Source organism: Scyliorhinus canicula, chromosome 27, assembly GCF_902713615.1.
Source record: "Scyliorhinus canicula chromosome 27, sScyCan1.1, whole genome shotgun sequence".
In the NCBI taxonomy this organism is placed as follows: domain Eukaryota; kingdom Metazoa; phylum Chordata; class Chondrichthyes; order Carcharhiniformes; family Scyliorhinidae; genus Scyliorhinus; species Scyliorhinus canicula.
In genome coordinates this window covers 9,497,428-9,517,403 of record NC_052172.1, presented here as the reverse complement: position 1 = coordinate 9,517,403, position 19,976 = coordinate 9,497,428, and the positions used below count along the sequence as shown (strand labels likewise).

The 19,976-nt window shown below is 50.3% G+C and overlaps 1 protein-coding gene across 1 annotated transcript in view; it reads right to left on the bottom strand.

The window, feature by feature from the left end:
- The window catches only part of LOC119957890 (RAS guanyl-releasing protein 1-like), a 155,186-nt gene extending 135,424 nt beyond the window's left edge, over positions 1 to 19,762 (bottom strand). Inside the window, exon 1 of the mRNA XM_038786071.1 lies at positions 19,459 to 19,762. Within this exon, the coding sequence (XP_038641999.1) occupies positions 19,459 to 19,559 (101 nt within the window). The 5' untranslated portion in view covers positions 19,560 to 19,762. The remainder of the gene's footprint in view (positions 1 to 19,458) is intronic.
- Positions 19,763 to 19,976: the final 214 nt, after the last annotated feature.

Sequence of the window (19,976 nt, the reverse complement as noted above, 5' to 3'; positions counted from 1 at the left end):
ATGGGCCGCCTGGGAGCGTGGTGGAGGCAGCTTCAACCGAGGTGTTGGAGAGGCCATTAGCCTGTTACCTGAGAAGGAAGGGTCACGGGGTAAAGCTGGGAGAATGGCGCTCGGCGAGTGGCTCATTCGGAGAGCCGACGCTGACACGCCGGGCCGAACGGCCTCCTCCTGCTCCGTAGCAATTCCGCAATCCCGTGCAACAGATGCCTCTCACATAAGGCGTTGAGCCCCCATCAGGCGCGAGGAAGAGATCTCATGGCGTGGTTGGAGAACAGCAGAGGGATCTGGGGCCAGACCTTACCCCTCAGCCACCCGTATCGGAACAGGTCGCCCGCCCCCCCCTTGTCTCATTGCTATTTGTGGGATCTTCCTGTGCACAAACCGACTGCCACGCTTCCCTCCACCCACGGCAGTGACTGCACATCAAAACTGACTGCACTGGCTGCAGAGATCGTCAGGAAGCCTGAAGGCCGTGACAGGTGCTAGCTGAATGCAAGTCTTTCTTTCTATCTTAGTAACCGTGGCAAGACTGACATTTAAATTCATACTGAAACTGTTGAGCCCTGTTATCACAGAAATCACTTGCTCACCACACGGATAAGACCGAGAAAAAAAAAGCTGAACCATTCTCCTCGGTGTTAAGTTTTATTACAGATATTTTCACACAGCAGTGGCGGGGGGCGGGGAGGTCAGATCAGGCCGTGTGCATGAACAGGCCGAGGTTCTGCTCTCTTGCCCCAGTAGCCCCCAATGCCCTGCCCTCTGGACATCTCGCTCAACTGGTTGGCCTCCATGTCTGAGCGCTGGAACTCTATTCAAACCCCGTCAGCTGACGACCCTTTGGGTCGCCGGGTGGTGGGTTTGAGTCCCGCTCCCTCCCCGTGCTTGAGCACACCATCTCGGCTGACATTCGCGGGAGGGCTTCATTGCTGGGGAGGGCCCCATTCCAGTTGAGGCCTCCTCTGGTGAATAGTACTGGAGAGCTCCCTGGTGCCATCACCACCACTACCACCCCCCCCCCCCCCCCCCCCCCATCTCCACCCCCTCACCCAACATCACTAAAACAAAAAGACTGATTCCTGGGCTGGCAGGGCTTTGTGCCTACAAGGTTAGTTTGGGTCGACTGGGCCTGAGTTCACCGGAGTCGAGAAGAATGGGAGGGGATCGAACTCAAATGCAGATTCTGACAGGGTTGGACACACCCAATGCTGGGATGATGCTTCTTCTGGCTGAGGGGGGGGGGGGTCTAGGTCTCAGAATGCGGGGTCGGCCATTTAGGACTGAGATGAGGAGAAATTTCTCAACTCAGGGGCTGGGGGATCCATGGAATTCTTGACCTCCTGTTAATCCCTGTCTGCTCCTTGTTTTTCCCCTTTTAATTTCTGTTGTGGCATTTAAATTTTTGTATCTGGACAATTAATGGGACCTGTGCCTTTAAGATGAACTTCACCTTTAATTCAAGTCGCTGGTAAACTGAGGATCGACTGATGGCCTCAGGCAAGGCAGGTTGCAAAGAGCTGTTCATATTTCAGATCAGCAGATTCAAGGGAGATCAGTGATGACACATCTCGATGGAATTGGCTATCGGCCAATGAAATGTTTCGAATTGCCGGGCCTTATCGATGGTCCCTGCCGATTGGTCAGGGTTTGCCCTGGAACGTTCCTTCCTCTGTGTGACTGTGTTTGCTTTTACTTTTGTTTTGGTCAGAAGCTGGCGGGTCACAGCTTCAATCTCTCTCATCGAAATGGATTCTTTCTGAGGGTCCAAAGTAAAGACCTTCCTCTCTTCTCAGCCAGATTTAACTGCAGGTAAATTCAGTCCAGCCACTAGCTTCTTTTGGGCAGCTGTTCTTGTCCCAGTAAGGCTGTTGGTCATTCTAGTGGAGTTGGAAACACGTCAGAATTAAAGAGACCTGAAGGGGGTTCTTTGAGTGAAAGCCCAGGTTAATAAAAGTTAAAGTGACTCCCCAGAGGGATTCCTACAGCCTGGGAGTTCCGACTGAATGTTACTGCCAGAAGATCCTCATCAGCAATCCAGCCGGTGGCTTTGGTCCTGAAGCATCCTGGGAGGACAACGATTTTAACATCAGAAGCTAGCGGACTCTTCTTTTATTTTATATTAATCCCCTTATTATTTTCACCCTTTTCCCTCCCCTCTGTGTGTGTCTATCTTGTGTGTGATTGGGTAGAGGGTGCGATGGTAAAAGGGGGTATAGTAGCTTAGCTGGCCATTATTCTGTGATTGTTACTGCATATTCCAACTTTGTTTCTGCTTTAAATAAATAAAGTTATTTTGTTCAACTTACAACCTTGGTAGCTATAACTTATTGCGCAATCAAGAGGCCAAAGATTCTGCACATTTTGTATGAATTATTGATTAATTCGCTTGTTTGGGGCTCCGGGGTCTGTGGGGCTGGAATTGTCTGTGCACTAGCCCACAGTGGCACAACAATGTTGAATGACAGAGCAGGCTCGAAGGGCCGAATGGCCTGCTCCTGCTCCTATTTTGCTATGTTGTCATAGACAGCGCTTGCGGCCCATGCCATGTGTGCGTGTCCACCACCTTTACACGGGGCAATGTGCAGCAGGGAGCACGATCGTCACTGCCCGTGGCATTGCGAATATTACAAAGCCGGCGGCATCAATTTCAGCCGTTTAACAAACCTCTGCATCCATAGTTCACCTCAAACCTCACTGACAGGGAAGAAAGAGCAATGGCAAATGGGGTCCACTCCGTCCGGCCATCCTCACACCCAAACCCCAATGACGCATCACGGTGGTGTCCTTGTTTAGAAATTTATCATTAGGCGAAATAGCGAAAGATGTGTTTGGGGAGATGAGAGAGAGAGGAATCAGGAGAGACGGAGACAGGGAAATGGCCACACCTCAAGCGCCCACCCATTGTAGAACTCCCCTGAAAATGAAGGCATGCGCGGGTGCTGACTGGTATTGGCGGCCATCTTGCACGGCCATCTTGCACGGCCATCTTGCACGGCCATCTTGCACGGCCATCTTGCACGGCCATCTTGCACGGCCATCTTGCACGGCCATCTTGCATTGGCAGGACAAACAGTGATCATGACGGAATTGTCACGAGCGCAGAAGGAGGACATACGGCCCATGGTATCTCCACCAGCTCTCCAAATGAGCATCGTGCCTTCTCCCCCGCCCACTTGCGCGTTGTTTCTATTCAAATAATCATTTACTGCCCTCTTAAAATCCTCTATCGAATCTGCCTCTTCTGCACTCCCTCCTATGCGTTCACATACTTCCTATAATGTGTCGCCCAGAACTGTGCACAATATTTGAGCTGAGGGCTAACTAGTGTCTTGTATAAGTTCAGCATAACCTTCATGGGACTTTGCTGTGTGGTTATTGGCTGCCCTGTGTCCTATATTCAAAGGATATCATTGAGTTTGAGGTGTACAGTCATCTTGAAAAGAAAAGCGCGATATAAATGCAAATCCTTTTTCCCCTCCTTTTGATTTGCCCAGCTCCTCAGCAGACAGTGGGTTCCCCCACCGAGTCATCGCGAGCCGTGTCCTTTCCGACATGGTTCATGGGCAAAGAATACCGGCAGGACAACATTCAGCTGCGGGTCCTGATTACGCTGGCATTTAGGAAACTGTGACTCAAATGTCGGCCTTTGCCAAGTCTGCAGCAGCTCAGGGGCTAAGTAATAATCGAAAACAAAAGTCTCCTTTTACGTATTAGCAAATATTTCTGTGGTGAACCTCGCAAGCCTAATTGACAGGCCTCTTGCAGTGATGTCATCCTACCCAGAAGGCACAGGGGTGTGAGCCACAATGTCGCTTCTCCAATGGCTTCCTTCACAAAATACGCATTTCCCGCCAAATGCTTTGGCCGTTAACGGTGGGACATGTCAGTCCTGGCAAAGGGCCAGTTTTGGGCACTGTTCGGTAGCCGTAAGGAACGTAGGAAATAGGAGGAGGAATAGACCACACGACCCCTTGAACCTGAACCACCATTCAGCATGATCATAGCTGGTCTCTGCCTCAACTCCACTTTCCTGCCCACTCCCCATACCCCTTGATTCCCACACAGATGAAAGTTCCATTGATCTCAATCTTGAACATATCCAGCGACGCAGCGCCCACAATCCCTCCAGGGTAGAGAATTCCAAAGAGTCTCCACCCTTTGATTGAGGATATTTCTCCTCATCTCAGTCCCAATCGGGTATCCCCTTGTGCTGAGGGCGGGCTCCATGTTTTAGATTTCCCAGCCAGGGGGGTAACAACCTTGCGGTGTCCAACCTTGTCAAAGCTCCCTTCAGAATATTGAACGCCTCACCGAGCTAGCCTCTGTCATAAACTGCAGAGTATAGGCCCGGTTTGCTCAGTATCTCAACGTGGGACAACCCACCCATCCCGGGAACCAATCCGGCGAACCTTCACTGCACCGTCTCCAGGGCAAGTATATCCTCCCTTAGATATGGAGACCAGAATTCCATACGGTACTCCAGCAGTGATCTCAGCAAAGCCTTGTGCAATTTGCCCAATACTTTATTATTCACGTGTTCCAGTCGCCATGCCTTAGAAGTCTGCTATGTCACAGTAATATACTTCCACCCCAATCTTAGAAGTGTGCCCCCCTCCCAACTGCGCTATTCCGACATCTTTTCATTTCCCTAGTTGCCATGTTTACATGTGTATGAGACGGGATATTTACTCTCCTGTTGGCGTTGGGGGTGCATCTTATATGATGGTCCAATGTACCCTCGGGAGAGGGGCATTCATCTTATTGTGAGCATTCAATCCTTTTACCTGTTCCTCGCCCAGCGGTGGGGTGGGTGGGGGGGTGGGGGGGGGGGGGGGGGAACGTCATCAAACTCAGCAACTCCTGCACCAGCCATGGCCTTCCGGATTCCCGCCTTGGAATCCAGATTCCCAATGTTGAGGGCAGACTGGAGCCGGGCCCGGTGACCCACACTTAGGGGATGGGAGGGGGGGGGAGGCGGTGTCAAACCACCTGGAGGGGCAAAGGTGGAGAGAGAGTGCTGCCAGTCACACAGAACAGCATCGAAGGAGGAGTGGGCAGGGGTGAGCTGGTTCATCTGAGAAGGCGCAGGGAGGAAATGATTTGAGTGGATGCTTCTCGTAATGCTGACCTTTAACCTATACCAGGGTCACGGTCATTGGGGCGGGGGAGGGGAACAACAGCTGCTAATAAAAATAACCTTACATCATTTTTTACCACTATTGTCCAACCCGAGGTGCGTCCTGGGAAGGTAACGAAATGTATGGCTTGGACAACTGAATGGCTACTAGGCCGCCTCAGAACCCTCATGGCGCCTTCTCCTGAAGCAAAGAGCCATTTGCGACTGTGCCACAAATATGTGGTATTGGTGGTCACCTTTTCATGTTACCTTCTACCTTCCCTCTGTCCCCACTGCATTGGAGAGTTAAATCATGGGGGTAAAGGACTGGCTGGTCGAGAGTGGACCACGGCGCACCCAGTTCTCCTTCTGTCGCCATCCTGGTAGTCACAAGATGGAGTCGTTGGCACTTCAGGAACCCTGCACCGGCAGAAGCGGCTGCAGGTCTGGGATACCATGGCAGAGAGGGGTAATGGACCTCCTCCACCCCCGTACCTCAGCCCCAATCCTGGCAAAGCAGCCTCCCTTACTGTCTGTCTGCCTCATGTGGCCTTTTCCCAATTAGCCATCTTGTGATCCCTCTATGGTAGATTGGCAAGTAATAATAATAATCACTTATTGTCACGAGAAGGCTTCAGTGAAGTTACTGTGAAAAAGCCCCTAGTCGCCACATTCCGGTGGGAATTATTGTCCAATTAGGCACCATTTTGTGCCGTGGCCCAGACTCCCACGAGGGAGGGGCAGGACTATGACTGTCCAATCTCCCCGTTCATGTTGGATCCTTGCAGGCAGCAGAGGCCATTCCTCCCTTCGGTTCTGGCTAGGTGTGAGAACATCCGACCCAGAAGTGCAACTCACTGGGCCAACCAATATTCGTCCTCACCCCAATTTCTGCATTCAAGGAAACTTCAAAAGTCTCGGCCTCAGGATCAGTGGGTAACACACTGGCCTCCGGGGCTAGGAGGTCATGGACTCAAATCCTAACCAGAGACTTGAGGATAAAACCACGGTCAACATTCCAGTGCAGTACTGAGGGAGTGCTGCACTGTCAGAGGTGCCGAATTTTGGTTGAGATGTTAAATGGAAACCCCACCTGTCACCCCAGGGAGAGGAAAAAGATTAATAGTGTCTCAATTACTTTGTTAAGTTGTACAGGTGAAGGGCATTGCTGAACTAAGTACTCTGAGTGCATAAATAGAGGATAGCTGGGACACTGGGCTGGTTTAGCACAGTGGGCTAAACAGCTTGCTTGTAATGCAGAATAATGCCAGCAGCGCAGGTTCAATTCCCGTACCAGCCTCCCCGAACAGGCGCCGGAATGTGGCGACTAGGGGCTTTTCACAGTAACTTCATTGAAGCCGACTTGTGACAATAAACGATTATTATTATTTTAGGGTCCAATAAATTGAATAGAGTAACAGAAATTAACTGGGGGGCAAATTAAAAGGGGCCGCTCTCCTGGTAGGGACATGGCCCAAAAAATGGCAAAGAACAACCAAAACTTATCAACACCAAACCATAATGTGGAAAGGGGCGTCGATAAGGCAATCCAATCCCGGCGGTGCCCAACAGGCACGGAAGGCCCATTGACACCGCATGCCCCTTTTCCAGGGTCACCCGTCTCCGAATAAAGTCGTGGCAGAGGGGCAGGCAAGCTGCGACACTGGGGCACAGCTCTGAGACTCAACGAGTCAGTCAATTCTCTCTGTCAAGAGCAGCTGAGTGGCTTGACTTTAACTTTACAAACCAGTTTGGATTCTGTTAACACCCGTGGCACTATTCAAAGAGGAGTCGTCCTCAGAGACCTGACCGGTATTTATTCCTCATCCAACTTCACTGAAACAGAATCTCTGATCGCTATCACATTGCTGCTTGTGGGTCACCGTTGCCTGTAATCCCACAGCAACTACATGACGAAAGTACTTCATCGACTTCAAGGTGCTCTGTACACATGAGTTCTTTCCTTCGTACTGATTCATGTTCATCGATATCTGATGAGAGGGATTGACAAGGGAGTTCCCGGAAGGCCTGTTACCAGTCGTAAAACGCCCCCCTGGAGAACTATGCTAAACAACACGACAGGGTAGCACGGTAGCATGGTGGTTAGCAAATGCTTCACAGCTCCAGGGTCCCAGGTTCGATTCCCGGCTGGGTCACTGTCTGTGCGGAGTCTGCACGTCCTCCCGTGTGTGCGTGGGTTTCCTCCGGGTGCTCCGGTTTCCTCCCACAGTCCAAAGATGTGCGGGTTAGGTGGATTGGCCGTGCTAAATTGCCCGTATTGTCCTAAAAATTAAGGTTAAGGGGGGGGTTGTTGGGTTATGGGTATAGGGTGGATACGTGGGGTTGAGTAGGGTGATCATTGCTCGGCACAACATCGAGGGCCGAAGGGCCTGTTCTGTGCTGTACTGTTCTATGTTCTAATGGGTGGCGTGGTAAACAGCGAGGGGGAAAGCCTTAGATGACGGGATGATATAGGCGGGCTGGTTAGATGGGCAGAGCAGTGGCAGATGGAATTTAACCCTGAAAGGTGTGAGGTGATGCATTTTGGGAGGACTAACAAGACAAGGGAATACACAATGGACGGCAGGGCAACTAGGAAGTACAGAGGACCTGAGGGGCGCATATCCAGAGGTCCCCAAAGACAGCAGGCCAGGTAGATAAGGTGGCTAAGAAGGCTTATGGGATTTTTGCCTTTATTAGTCAGGGCATAGAATATAAGAGCAGGGTGGTGATGCTGGGGCTGTGTAAAACACTGGGGAGGCCACAGCTGGAGTACTGTGTGCAGTTCTGGTCTCCACACTATAGGAAGGATGTGATTGCACTGGAGAGGGTGCAGAGGAGATTGAACATAGATCACACAGTGCAGAAGGAGGCCATTCGGCCCATCGAGTCTGCACCGACCCACTTAAGCCCTCACTTCCACCCTATGCCCGTCACCCAATAACCCCATCTAACCTTTTTTTGGACTCTAAGGGCAATTTATCACGGCCAATCCACCTAACCTGCACGTCTTTGGACCGTGGGAGGAAGCCGGAGCACCCGGAGGAAACCCACGTACACACGGGGAGAACGTGCAGACTCCGCACAGACAGTGACCCAGCAGGGGAATCGAACCTGGGACCCTGGCGCTGTGAAGCCACAGTGCTAATCACTTGTGCTACGATTCACCAGGATGGGCTGGAGCATTTCAGGTTAGGCCGGGGTTGTTTTCCTTGGAGCAGAGACGGCTGAAGGGGGATCTGATTGAGGTGGACAAAATGATCAGATACATAGATAGGGTGGAGGAATCAATAACTAGGGGGCACAGATTTAAAGTAAGGGGCAGGAGGTTGATAGGGAACAACCTTTCACCCAGAGGGCGGTGGGAATCTGGGACTCGCTGTCTGAAAGGATGGTGGAGGCGGGAACCCTCACAATATTTAAGACGTATTTCGATGAGCGGTCGGAAGGTCACAGCGTCCAAGGCTACGGACCAAGTGCCGCAAAATGGGGTTAGAATAGATCGGTGTTTGATGGCCGGCGCAGACACGATGGGCCGAAGGGCCTCTTTCTGTGCTGTAAGACTTTATGACTCTATGACCCGCAGAGATAATTTTAGTGACTTAACAGGCGTATCACTACACTGGATCTCCAACGCTGAACACAGAAGTGAGAGTGTGATTCATGCAGTGCTTTCAAATGTTCGGCCGATCTCAGTGCAATCGAACTTCACAACATCCGCGGATGCTCCAGAAACCAGATCTGGGTCCCAGCACCAACCTGCATTCACATAGCACCTTTGACTGAGCAGAATCTCTCCAGCCGCTTCGCAGGAGCGACAACAAGACGCAAATGTTTGACGGCAGGTCGCCCGGATATTCGGGACTGGTGACCAAGGTTTTAGAATGAGAGAGGTGTAGGGGATGTTTGTGGATGGAACGTCAGAATTCCCTGCCCGGGTCGCTGGCTAATGGCGGGGCAAGAGAAAAGTCGGCACGCAATCCTTGCCAAAACTGGCGCAAGCCACATGTTCTCAAAGCGCTATATCGGGCCGGAGCAGATTACGGGGACATTTAAAATCATATCCTGCGACGCAGCAACGATGAAGTGTCTCCGCCGTATGCACGAAGGCCAGACAAACAGAAAATAATGGTTACTGCTCCACTTGTTTCTCCTGTTTCCCCACCACATCTTCCCAGCGGGATCGGACACTTCTAAGAATCCACGAGCCGGGTTTCCAGGCACAGAACCTGTTCATAGAACATAGAACAGTACAGAACAGGCCCTTCGGCCCTCAATGTTGTGCCGAGCCATGATCACCCTACTCAAACCCACGTATCCACCCTATACCCATAACCCAACAACCCCCCCCTTAACCTTACTTTAATTAGGACACTACGGGCAATTTAGCATGGCCAATCCACCTAACCCGCACATCTTTGGACTGTGGGAGGAAACCGGAGCACCCGGAGGAAACCCACGCACACACGGGGAGGATGTGCAGACTCCGCACAGACAGTGACCCAGCCGTGAATCGAACCTGGGACCCTGGAGCTGTGAAGCATTTATGCTAACCACCATGCTACCCTGCTGCTCCTTCTTCTTGTTCCCAGAAGTTTGAAATCATCACACTTTTGGACTCAAAATGGTGAGCGCAGTTCTTGAATGTCTCCAGGTGGCTGGAGGGTTAGTGGTCTGAGGCATTGTTACTCAGCTCCCAGTTGCAGAGGTGCATGAGGTACCGCGGACTCACAGGGCAATTAGTTCCTCGCTCTCGAGGAATATTATAATGATATAACATTGCTTTGTCCTGAAAACAGTATATAATGGCTCTACATCAATGTACATGTTCCAGTCATTGACATATACATATTTACACACACACATACCTATTTATATCTATAATATACATACACTAACATATATATATACACACACATATGTATATTTCATTTACACAGACACAAATATATTACAAACACACATGCACATGCGTACATAGATACGTAGAAATGTTATGGGCCAAGGTTTAGAGAACCCCAAAGTGCATCATGGAGTTCACCTGACCCACAACTTTTAATAGATTGTGGTATGGGGAGCACATGGCCCACTCTACAGGTGTGGTACAGCAGAAATTGATTTTTTAAAGCAAAACAATGTTTCTTCTATGAACTCAAATTAACCTTTTTAAAACATACAGTGAATATCTTAGCAACCATTAATTCAAATACAACCCCCAAAGGATACAACACTAAGTAATTCTTACTTTCCTTTTAACATCCATAAGACTTAAAACAAAACCTTTCAACAGAAGCACATCAGGTTTAAGTCACTAGAGAGCAGTTATTAGTTTGGAATCACCAAAGGATCGGTTTATAGTCTTTAGATTACAGAGATAGATTCATACACCTTCTGGTTGTGACTGCAGCTACCCAGCTCTGAAAACGAAACTAAAACACACCCTGCAGCAAACAGCCTAAAACGAAAGTAAAAAGTTGACAGACAGCCCAGCTCCACCCACACTCTGACATCACTGATAAACACCCATTTCTTAAAGGTACATTTCTTAAACACCCATTTCTTAAATGTACTCTCACATGACAGAAGATAGGAGCAGGAGGAGGTCTTTTGGCCCTTCGATCCTGCTCCGCCATTTGTCACGATCATGGCTGATCACACAACTCAATAGCCTAATCCTGCTTTCTCACCATAGCCTTTGATCCCATTCTCCCCAAGTGCCACATCTGGCCGCCTCTTAAATATATTCAATGTTTTAGCATCAACTAATTCCTGTGCTAATGAATTCCACAGGCCCGCCACTCTTTAGGTGAAGAAATGTCTCCTTATGTCTGTCTGAAATGGTTTACCCTGAATCCTCAGACTGTGACCCCGTGTTCTGGACACACCCACCATATATATTTTTAAAAGTAAAGTTGCCATCGTCCCAGATGACCATTGGCTGCTTTCTCCTTTGAGAGGAGAGTGCTGACTGGTGGTGATTTAACCTGAGGGTCACCACACCTCAGGCGAGCGGCAAGGGTGAGAAGGCGGGGCCTTCATGGATAACCTCAGCCGGTACGGGGAATTGAACTGTTGCCTTCACGAACCAGTCGTTTAGCCAACTGAGCGAAGCTGGTGCACACACCGGTGTAATTTGTATATATACACAACACACACACACATACACACATACACACACAAATCTGTGGGTATGTGGGATTCCTCCGGGTGCTCCGGTTTCCTCCCATAAGTCCCGAAAGACGTGCCTGTTAGGTGAATTGGACATTCTGAATTCTCCCTCTGTGTACCCGAACAGGCGCCGGAATGTGGTGACTAGGGGATTTTCACAGCAACTTCATTGCCGTGTTAATGTAAGCCTACTTGTGACAATAAAGATTATTATTATTATTATTACAGGCACATATACATGTACCTATATATATAAAATATGCACACACTTACACATACCTATATTATATAGACACACAAATATAATAATAATTATCACTTATTGTCACAAGCAGGCTTCAATGAAGTTACTGTGAAAAGCCCCTAGTCGCCACATTCCAGCACCTGTTCAGGGAGGCCGGTACGGGAATTGAACCCGCTCTGCTGCCTTGTTCTGCATTACAAGTCAGCTATTTAGCCCAGTGTGCTAAACCAGCCCCTATGAACCACACATATATAAAAGTGAACATCTTTTCAATCTCTTACGACTTGTGTTCTTTTCTCAAGACATTACTCATGGTATATTGGTGGTGGGATATGCCTCCCTCTATCTTATAGATTTGACATTCAGCTCTCTCATTGATGCACTTGCGATGTCGTACGTGTTACTCCTGAGGCCAGATTGTCTTCTCCGCAACGCAGGCAGGGATGTATGGAGCATGTTTGTTGAAGTGTTGGCCTCCTTCTACCTGTGTATCAGCAAGTTGTTGTCTTAGTTCCTTTCTCCTGGTCACTGGGAGAGTGCGCCTTGCTTGGCAGAATCATCTGCAGCCGCTCTTGCAGGTGGGTCCAGGTCCGGCTTGAGGGGGTGAAGATTAGAGTGACAACAAGGCAAGGTTTGTCTCTCGGCATCTTGTGAGATTCTCTTGGCCGTCTGGCCCGTGCCTGCCTAGAAATCTGTCTCCTTGGGGTGTGGCCATCTAAAATGGCCGCCCGCAAAGGATAATGGGAATTGTGGTCAAGTTGGGACACAGACAGTGCACACAGTCCCTGCGTATTGTGCAAAGGAAAACCAGACCGAACTGAATCGTGCACCTGTTAGAGGTCGGTCACCGATTTCCCCAGGACAATAGAATCAAATCAAGGAATAGCAACAGCAGCAGACTCGCCGGCGACACTTCCCCTAGTTTGGAAAGGCCCACGTACTTGGAACAATGGTGACTGGGACCCGCCCAGCCATCGATGTACCCGCCCCTAATTGCCCAGGATCGATCAGGGTGATCGAGATCCGATCGATCCATTGGATCCAGAGCTAACCCCGCCCAAAAGGGTGCAAAAGAGAAGAAGGAGAAGAGGCCCTAGGGATCGGTCTCTTTTGGGATCGGCCTGTGCCCACTCCAACTGCAGTATAACGACCAGCCAAGTTCAAGACCTACGATCGCTCCCTGAGACGAGCCGCAGCCGAGACGAACCTGACGATTTCCAGCCGACCCCCGTGGGGACTCAGATAAAGGCCTTATCTACCCGCACAGAGCCGGTCACCCAGAAGTTAAGTAAAGGTCATCTCGGTTGATAGGTGTAGTTTAATGCGTAGCCGCGTGTATCATTGCACATAGAGATACGATTTGTGTTTAATTATAAATTGTCTTTTGAACTAACATAAGGAGCTGGTTTAGCACACTGGGCTAAATCGCTGGCTTTTAAAGCAGGCCAGCAGCACGGTTCAATTCCCGTACCAGCCTCCCCCAACAGGCGCCGGAATGTGGCGACTAGGGGCTTTTCACAGTAACTTCATTGAAGTCTACTCGTGACAATAAGCGATTTTCATTTTATACTGGTTCTGTGGTCATTTGGTCAATACAAGAAACGCACTCGCTGCTTGTGGTTTGTAAATAAAGATAGAAACAGAGGGTAATGCGTTGATGAAACAACTTCCTTCAATTCCCTGGATCTTGCTCAGCAAACAGGACTCGTACGACCAAAACGATTGTCATAGCTCTCGAATCCTTCACCTTCCATTTCAAAGGAATTGCGCGAGAATGAACCGACTCCCACAGTCTGGATGATACTTCAGGAACTTCCACCTTCTCCTCCTGCTGTGTATTCCTCTACTTCTGGCACGCAATGCATGTAGACACCATTCTTTCGACACCTTTGTCGTTGCCTATCCAGTACACAGCTCTGGGCCGAAGGGCCTCGTTCTATGCCGTGACTCCGTGACTGATCTCGTTCTAGCTCCATTCCCACGTGGCCTTCACGCATCATCTGGAGACGTTCTTTCCGCATCGTTTTGGGGAAGACTATTCTGGATCTGAGGAGCAGAACACCATCTTCCAGCGAGATGCCATCTCGCTGGGGCTGGTTTAGCACAGTGGGCTAAACAGCTGGCTTGTAATGCAGAACAAGGCAGCAGCGCGGGTTCAATTCCCGTTCCGGCCTCCCCGAACAGGCGCCGGAATGTGGCGACTGGGGGCTTTTCACAGTAACTTCATTTGAAGCCTCCTTGTGACAATAAGCGATTATTATTATCTCTGATAGACCAGTCACTGCCGGGTTGCTGTGCTGGGTTGCTGGCTGTGTTTTGTCTGTCATATCAGGCCACTCCTGGATTACTAACTGAAAGAGCATCTTTAACTCTTCATCTTTGCTGCTCCCCTCTCTATTCTGACCCAGTTTCAGTGGCGTTTAATTGGCGGGCTGATGGATCATTGCACCTCGATCTTTTATCTCATGTTGCTTCTGCGGCGACAACTCTGCCAGACCCTTTTCTCTTCCTGGTTTGTACTTGAGTGAAATTGCAACTCTGAAACCTCTAACTCTGAAACTAACTCTGCAGAGTTGTGGGGGCTGAGTCATTGAAAATATTCAAGCCGTACTCTTGAAAATTGGAGAGGAGTCAAGTCTTGTAGGGGAGCAGGCAGCAACGTAGAGCGAAAACCAAGAGATCATGGCACGGTAGCAGAGTGATTAACACTATTGCTTCCCAGCTCCAGGATCCCAGGTTCAATTCCCGGCTGGGTCACTGTGCGGCGTCTGCACGTTCTCCCCCGTGTCTGCGTGGGTTTCCTCCGGGTGCTCCGGTTTCCTCTCACAGTCCAAAGATGTGCAGGTTAGGTGGATTGGCCGTGCTAAATTGCCCTTAGTGTGCAAAAAGGTTAGGTGGGTTTACTGGGTTACGAGGATAGGGTGGAGGCATGGGCTTAAGCTAAAGTCGGGTGCTCTTTCCAAGGGTCAGAGCAGACATGATGGGCCGAATGACCTCCTTCTGTTCTGTAAATTCTATGATTCTATGATTCCTGCCTCAGGCTTTGAGATTCATATCGCTGGATCCGATAATTTGGAGGTGCGGCTGAACATTTAAAACGTTTTTGCCTGGGATTTTTGTCACCTCACTCGCCTCCCGGCTATGAAACAAATTTAACCCTTGTTCATCTGTATGATGTGGCTGACCCGTCCCTCTAGACGAGGCCATTTAGAAAGCTCCTGAATGTCAGTGTCGATATTTCTATCGTTTTTATCGTTGTCAACAGGCCCACCTGCTTCAGGGGCAGCACAGTGGTTAGCTCAGCTGCTTCACAGCTCCAGCGTCCCACGTTCGATTCCCGGCTTGGGTCACTGTCTGTGCGGAGTCTGCACATTCTCCCCCGTGTGTGCGTGGGTTTCCTCCGGGTGCTCCGGTTTCCTCCCACAGTCCAAAGATGTGCAGGTTAGGTGGCTTGGCCAGGATAAATTGCCCTTAGTGTCCAAAAAGGACACTGCTTCACAGTTTTAAACCATTGGAAGTTGATAGTTCTATTAAATATTCGGCGTGTATTAAATATAGTTTTATTCATGGGGTCATGGTTAGTGCACAAGCCCCGATTTCAATCTTGCGGCCCTCTGGGGTGAAAGAGCGGCCCACTCATGAGAGTAGGTTGCGTATCACTGCACTGCACCATCATCTTTGTATGGCACGTACAGTATACAAGGCAATTATCAACTCAATCTGGAGTTCAATGCTGGGTTATCCATTGTTCGCGATAACCTAATAACATTGCAAATGATTCTTATCAGGTCCTGGTTTGCTTAATGCTGATTCTGAGACCAGCTCCTTGACACACCGGGACTGGCTGACACTCCAGTGCAGTACTGAGTGGATGCGGCATTGCCAGAGGTTCCATTTCTTGGGTGAGGTGTTCGACCGACCAATATTTCGCCCCCAATCAGGCATCACAAATACAGATGGCTGGTGGTTCGCCATCACATTGCTGTTTGCTGTGTGCATATGGGCCTTTACAGTGCCCGCATTTCCAAAAGTACTTCAGTGGCTGTAAAGCGCTTTGCTCATGAAAGGTGCTACATAAATGCAACTCCTTACTTTCTGCAATGTCGCTCCAACTTGGGGAAATGAGCTGTGAGGGACTGTTAACTGCTCTAGCTCAGACATACGTTTCCTGTATATTCACCTTCACCAGTTGGACATCATTTTTGGGTTAGAGAAGGGAGTCGGGTGAATAAAACTAACTTTCGGTTAGGGTTAATAAGACCATATGATGTAGGAACAGGAGGAGGTCAATCAACCCTTCGAGCCTGCTCCGCCATTTAATAAGCTCTAACACTCACTATATCCACTTATAATAATCTTTATGATTGTCACAAGTCGGCCTACATTAACACGGCAGCACAAATATTCAAGCCGTACTCTTGAAAATTGGAGAGGAGTCAAGTCTTGTAGGGGAGCAGGCAGCAACGTAGAGCGAAAACCAAGAGATCATGGCACGGTAGCAGAGTGATTAACACTATTGCTTCCCAGCTCCAGGATCCCAGGTTCGATTCCCGGTTTGGGTCACTGTCTGTGCGGAGTCTGCACGTTCTCCCCGTGTGTGCGTGGGTTTCCTCCGGGTGCTCCGGTTTCCTCCCACAGTCCAAAGATGTGCGGGTTGGGTGGATTGGCCATGCTAAATTGCCCTTAGTGTGCAAAAAGGTTAGGTGGGGTTACTGCGTTATGGGATAGGGTGGAGGTGTGGGCTTGGGTAGGGTGCTCCTTCCAAGAGCCGGTGCAGACTCGATGGGCCGAATGGCCTCCTTCTGCACTGTAAATACTATGAATCTATAAACACTGCAATGAACACCTAGAAACCCCGCGGCTGGGGGGCCCGGGATTCCAGCCCGATGTGTAAATAAATGACACCACTAATAGTTGCCCTCTGCCACGCTCTATGTCTGGCCTCTTCCACATCTTTTTCTTATTCATTTACAGGAAATGGGCATCGCTGGCTAAGCCAATCTTTATTGCCCATCACTAATTGGCCTTGAGAAGGTGGTGCTGAGCCGCCATTTTGCGCCGCTGCAATCTATATGGTGTAGGTACACCCACAGTGCTGGTAGGCAGGGAGTTCCAGTATTTTGACTTAACGGCAGTGAAGGAGGAACAGCCGATGTATTTCAGGGTGGTGTGTGTGTGTGTGTGTGTTAGCTCTTGAATATTGCCCAACACTATGTTAATCCCTTCCTCAAGCGCTCCTGGGGATGTCTCAGCCATTGCAACCTGCCTTTCCCTCTCCAGTCGTGGCCTTCACCCATAACCCTCGACCTGTCAACCCCTGAACTGCTACCCCCCCCCCCCCCGACCCTAACCGCCACCTCCCCCACCAATCTCCCACCCCACCTACGCCATCCCGTCTGTAAAGCACCTTGGGTAGTCTCGAGTGAGCCTGCAATATTTGCACAAGAGTTTGGTAAGGTTGCCCAATTAAATGTTTTTTGAGCAATGCCCTGGCTGTTCCATCACCTTCTCGCCGTGGTCAGAAACAACGATCGCCAGAAACTTTAAGTGAGCGAAACATCCCAAATGATTCACTGCCCCCGGCAAATACCAGCCAGAGTTTGACTCCGGGGATCTGGGGTGGGTTTTAAAGGAGCACCTCGAAGGAGGAGAGAGCGAGGTGGAGAGATTCAGGGTGGAATTTTCCGAGGTTAAGCAAGGTGTAGGCGCCTCCGCCAAATGTAAGCGGAAGATATCTTGACACTCAGTTCTCCTTCCACATTACCATCGCCGAATCCCCCAGTATCACCTTCCTAGCTGGGGTTACCATTGACCGAAAGCGAATCGTGTCCTGTCGTATAAACACTGCGGCTACAAGAAACAATCAGAGAGTTCTGCGGGTGAGTAACTCACCTCCTGACCTCCCCAAAGCCTGTCCACCATCTACAAGGCACAAGTCAGGAGTGGAATGGAATAAATATTGGATAATGCTCAGGCCCCTTGAAAGGATTAAAAAGTATATGTAGCATTGGATGGGGACGGTGGGTGTGAGAAGGGGGAAGGGTTGGGGTACAAGGTTTCAATCAGCTGTCAAGGTGTAGCACACTTAGTGGCCTGTGCACACACAGGAACTCATCTGCTGTCACGTCCAATATCGGTAGCTATTTCACCCAACAAACTCAATACAGTCTTCTCCCCCTCACCCCCACCACCAGCCTGAACACCTCCTTTTGAAGTTCATCTTAGATTCACCTCCAACAATTAGATTCAACCTTTGTGATGCTCTCTCTGTGCTGAGATCCCACCTGCCCTCACACACCGATTCACACATTCAGAGACACATACATACAGACGACACATGCACTGACAGCTAGACACACACAGACACAGAAACACACACACACACACAGACACCAGACAGAGAGAGACACACACCGGGACACCCACGGACAGTGATGCACGCAGTGTCACGCACAGGCAGCCAGACACATACACACAGACACCCACAAATTGACACACACAGACAGCCATGCACACAGGCAGAGACAGACCGGCAGACAGATACACACAGTGTCAGGGACAGGCAGAGACACATACACACACACACAGGCAAAGACACAAACACACACACGCAGACACTAACACACACACAGACAGCGACGCACACACACACAGACAGTAACACACACAGACAGTGACACACACGCAGCGACACAGACACACACACGCAGACACTAACACACACACAGACAGCGACGCACACACACACAGACAGTGACACACACGCAGCGACACAGACACACAGGCAGCGACACAGACACACAGACACAGGAACAGCCAGACACACAGAGACACACACAGACACCACTCAGAGACAGCCAGACACACACAGACAGATAGCCAGACACACACACACACACAGTAACACACACAGACAGATAGCCACACACACACACACACACACACACACACACAGTAACACACACAGACAGATAGCCAGACACACACACACAGTAACACACACAGGCAGCGGCACACACACAGCAACACAGACACACAGACAGAGACACAGACAGCCAGTCACACACAGAGACAGACACAGACACACACAGAGACAGACACAGACACACACAGAGACACACACAGGCACACACAGAGACAGCCAGACACACACAGACAGAGACAAACACAGACACACACAGAGACAGACACACACAGAGACACACACAGACACACAGGGACAGACACACACAGAGACACACACAGGCACACAGGGACAGACACACACAGGCACACAGGGACAGACACACACAGAGACACACACAGACACACAGGGACAGACAGACACACTGAGAGACAGCCAGACACACACAGACAGAGACACACACAGACACAGAGACAGACACACACAGAGACACACACAGGCACACAGGGACAGACACACACAGAGACACACACAGACACAGACACACACAGAGACACACACAGGCACACAGGGACAGACACACACAGAGATACACACAGACACACAGGGACAGACACACACAGGCACACAGGGACAGACACACACAGAGACACACACAGACACACAGGGACAGACACACACAGAGACAGACAGACACACACAGAGACAGCCAGACACACACAGACAGAGACACACACAGACACACAGAGACAGAGACACACAGAGACAGAGACACACAGACAGAGACAAACACAGAGACAGAGAGACACACACAGACAGAGACAAACACAGAGACAGCCAGACACACACAGACACACAGGGACAGACAGACATACACAGAAAGCTGCAGAATGATTGCTCCAACTGAATGGCCTTGGCAGCCAGAAATCCCGAGAGGCTGAATTTACACCTCCAACAACAACAACATGTGGAAGTCAGGAACCGGAGTTGAAAGAAAATGCATCGCTCTCTCTCTCGCTCGCTCACCTCTTGCTGTCTCTTCGATTCATCTTTGCTTCTTTATTCCTGAAAGCAGGCAGGAAAGAGTTGAAAGTTGCCTCGGCTTCCCGGGTTTCCTCCTCTTTCATGTATTGCTGTTTAATTTCCCCCAGATTCCAGCTCCTTTGACAAGACACCGAGCTGTCACTTCACTTCTCTCACTTGTCTCTGACGCAGTGCTGTGTGTGCAAAGCAGGAACTGGCTTAGCGGCAGTGGCCGGAGCACTGTTCACACAGACTGCTCCCGTCCCGGGACACTCCTCCTCAGGCAGGGCACAGGCTGGGCTGCAGGGCACAGGCAGGGCACAGGCAGGGCACAGGCAGGGCACAGGCAGGGCACAGGCTGGGCTGCAGGGCACAGGCAGGGCACAGGCAGGGCTGCAGGGCACAGGCTGGGCACAGGCAGGGCACAGGCTGGGCTGCAGGGCACAGGCAGGGCACAGGCTGGGCTGCAGGGCACAGGCAGGGCACAGGCTGGGTACAGGCAGGGCACAGGCTGGGCTGCA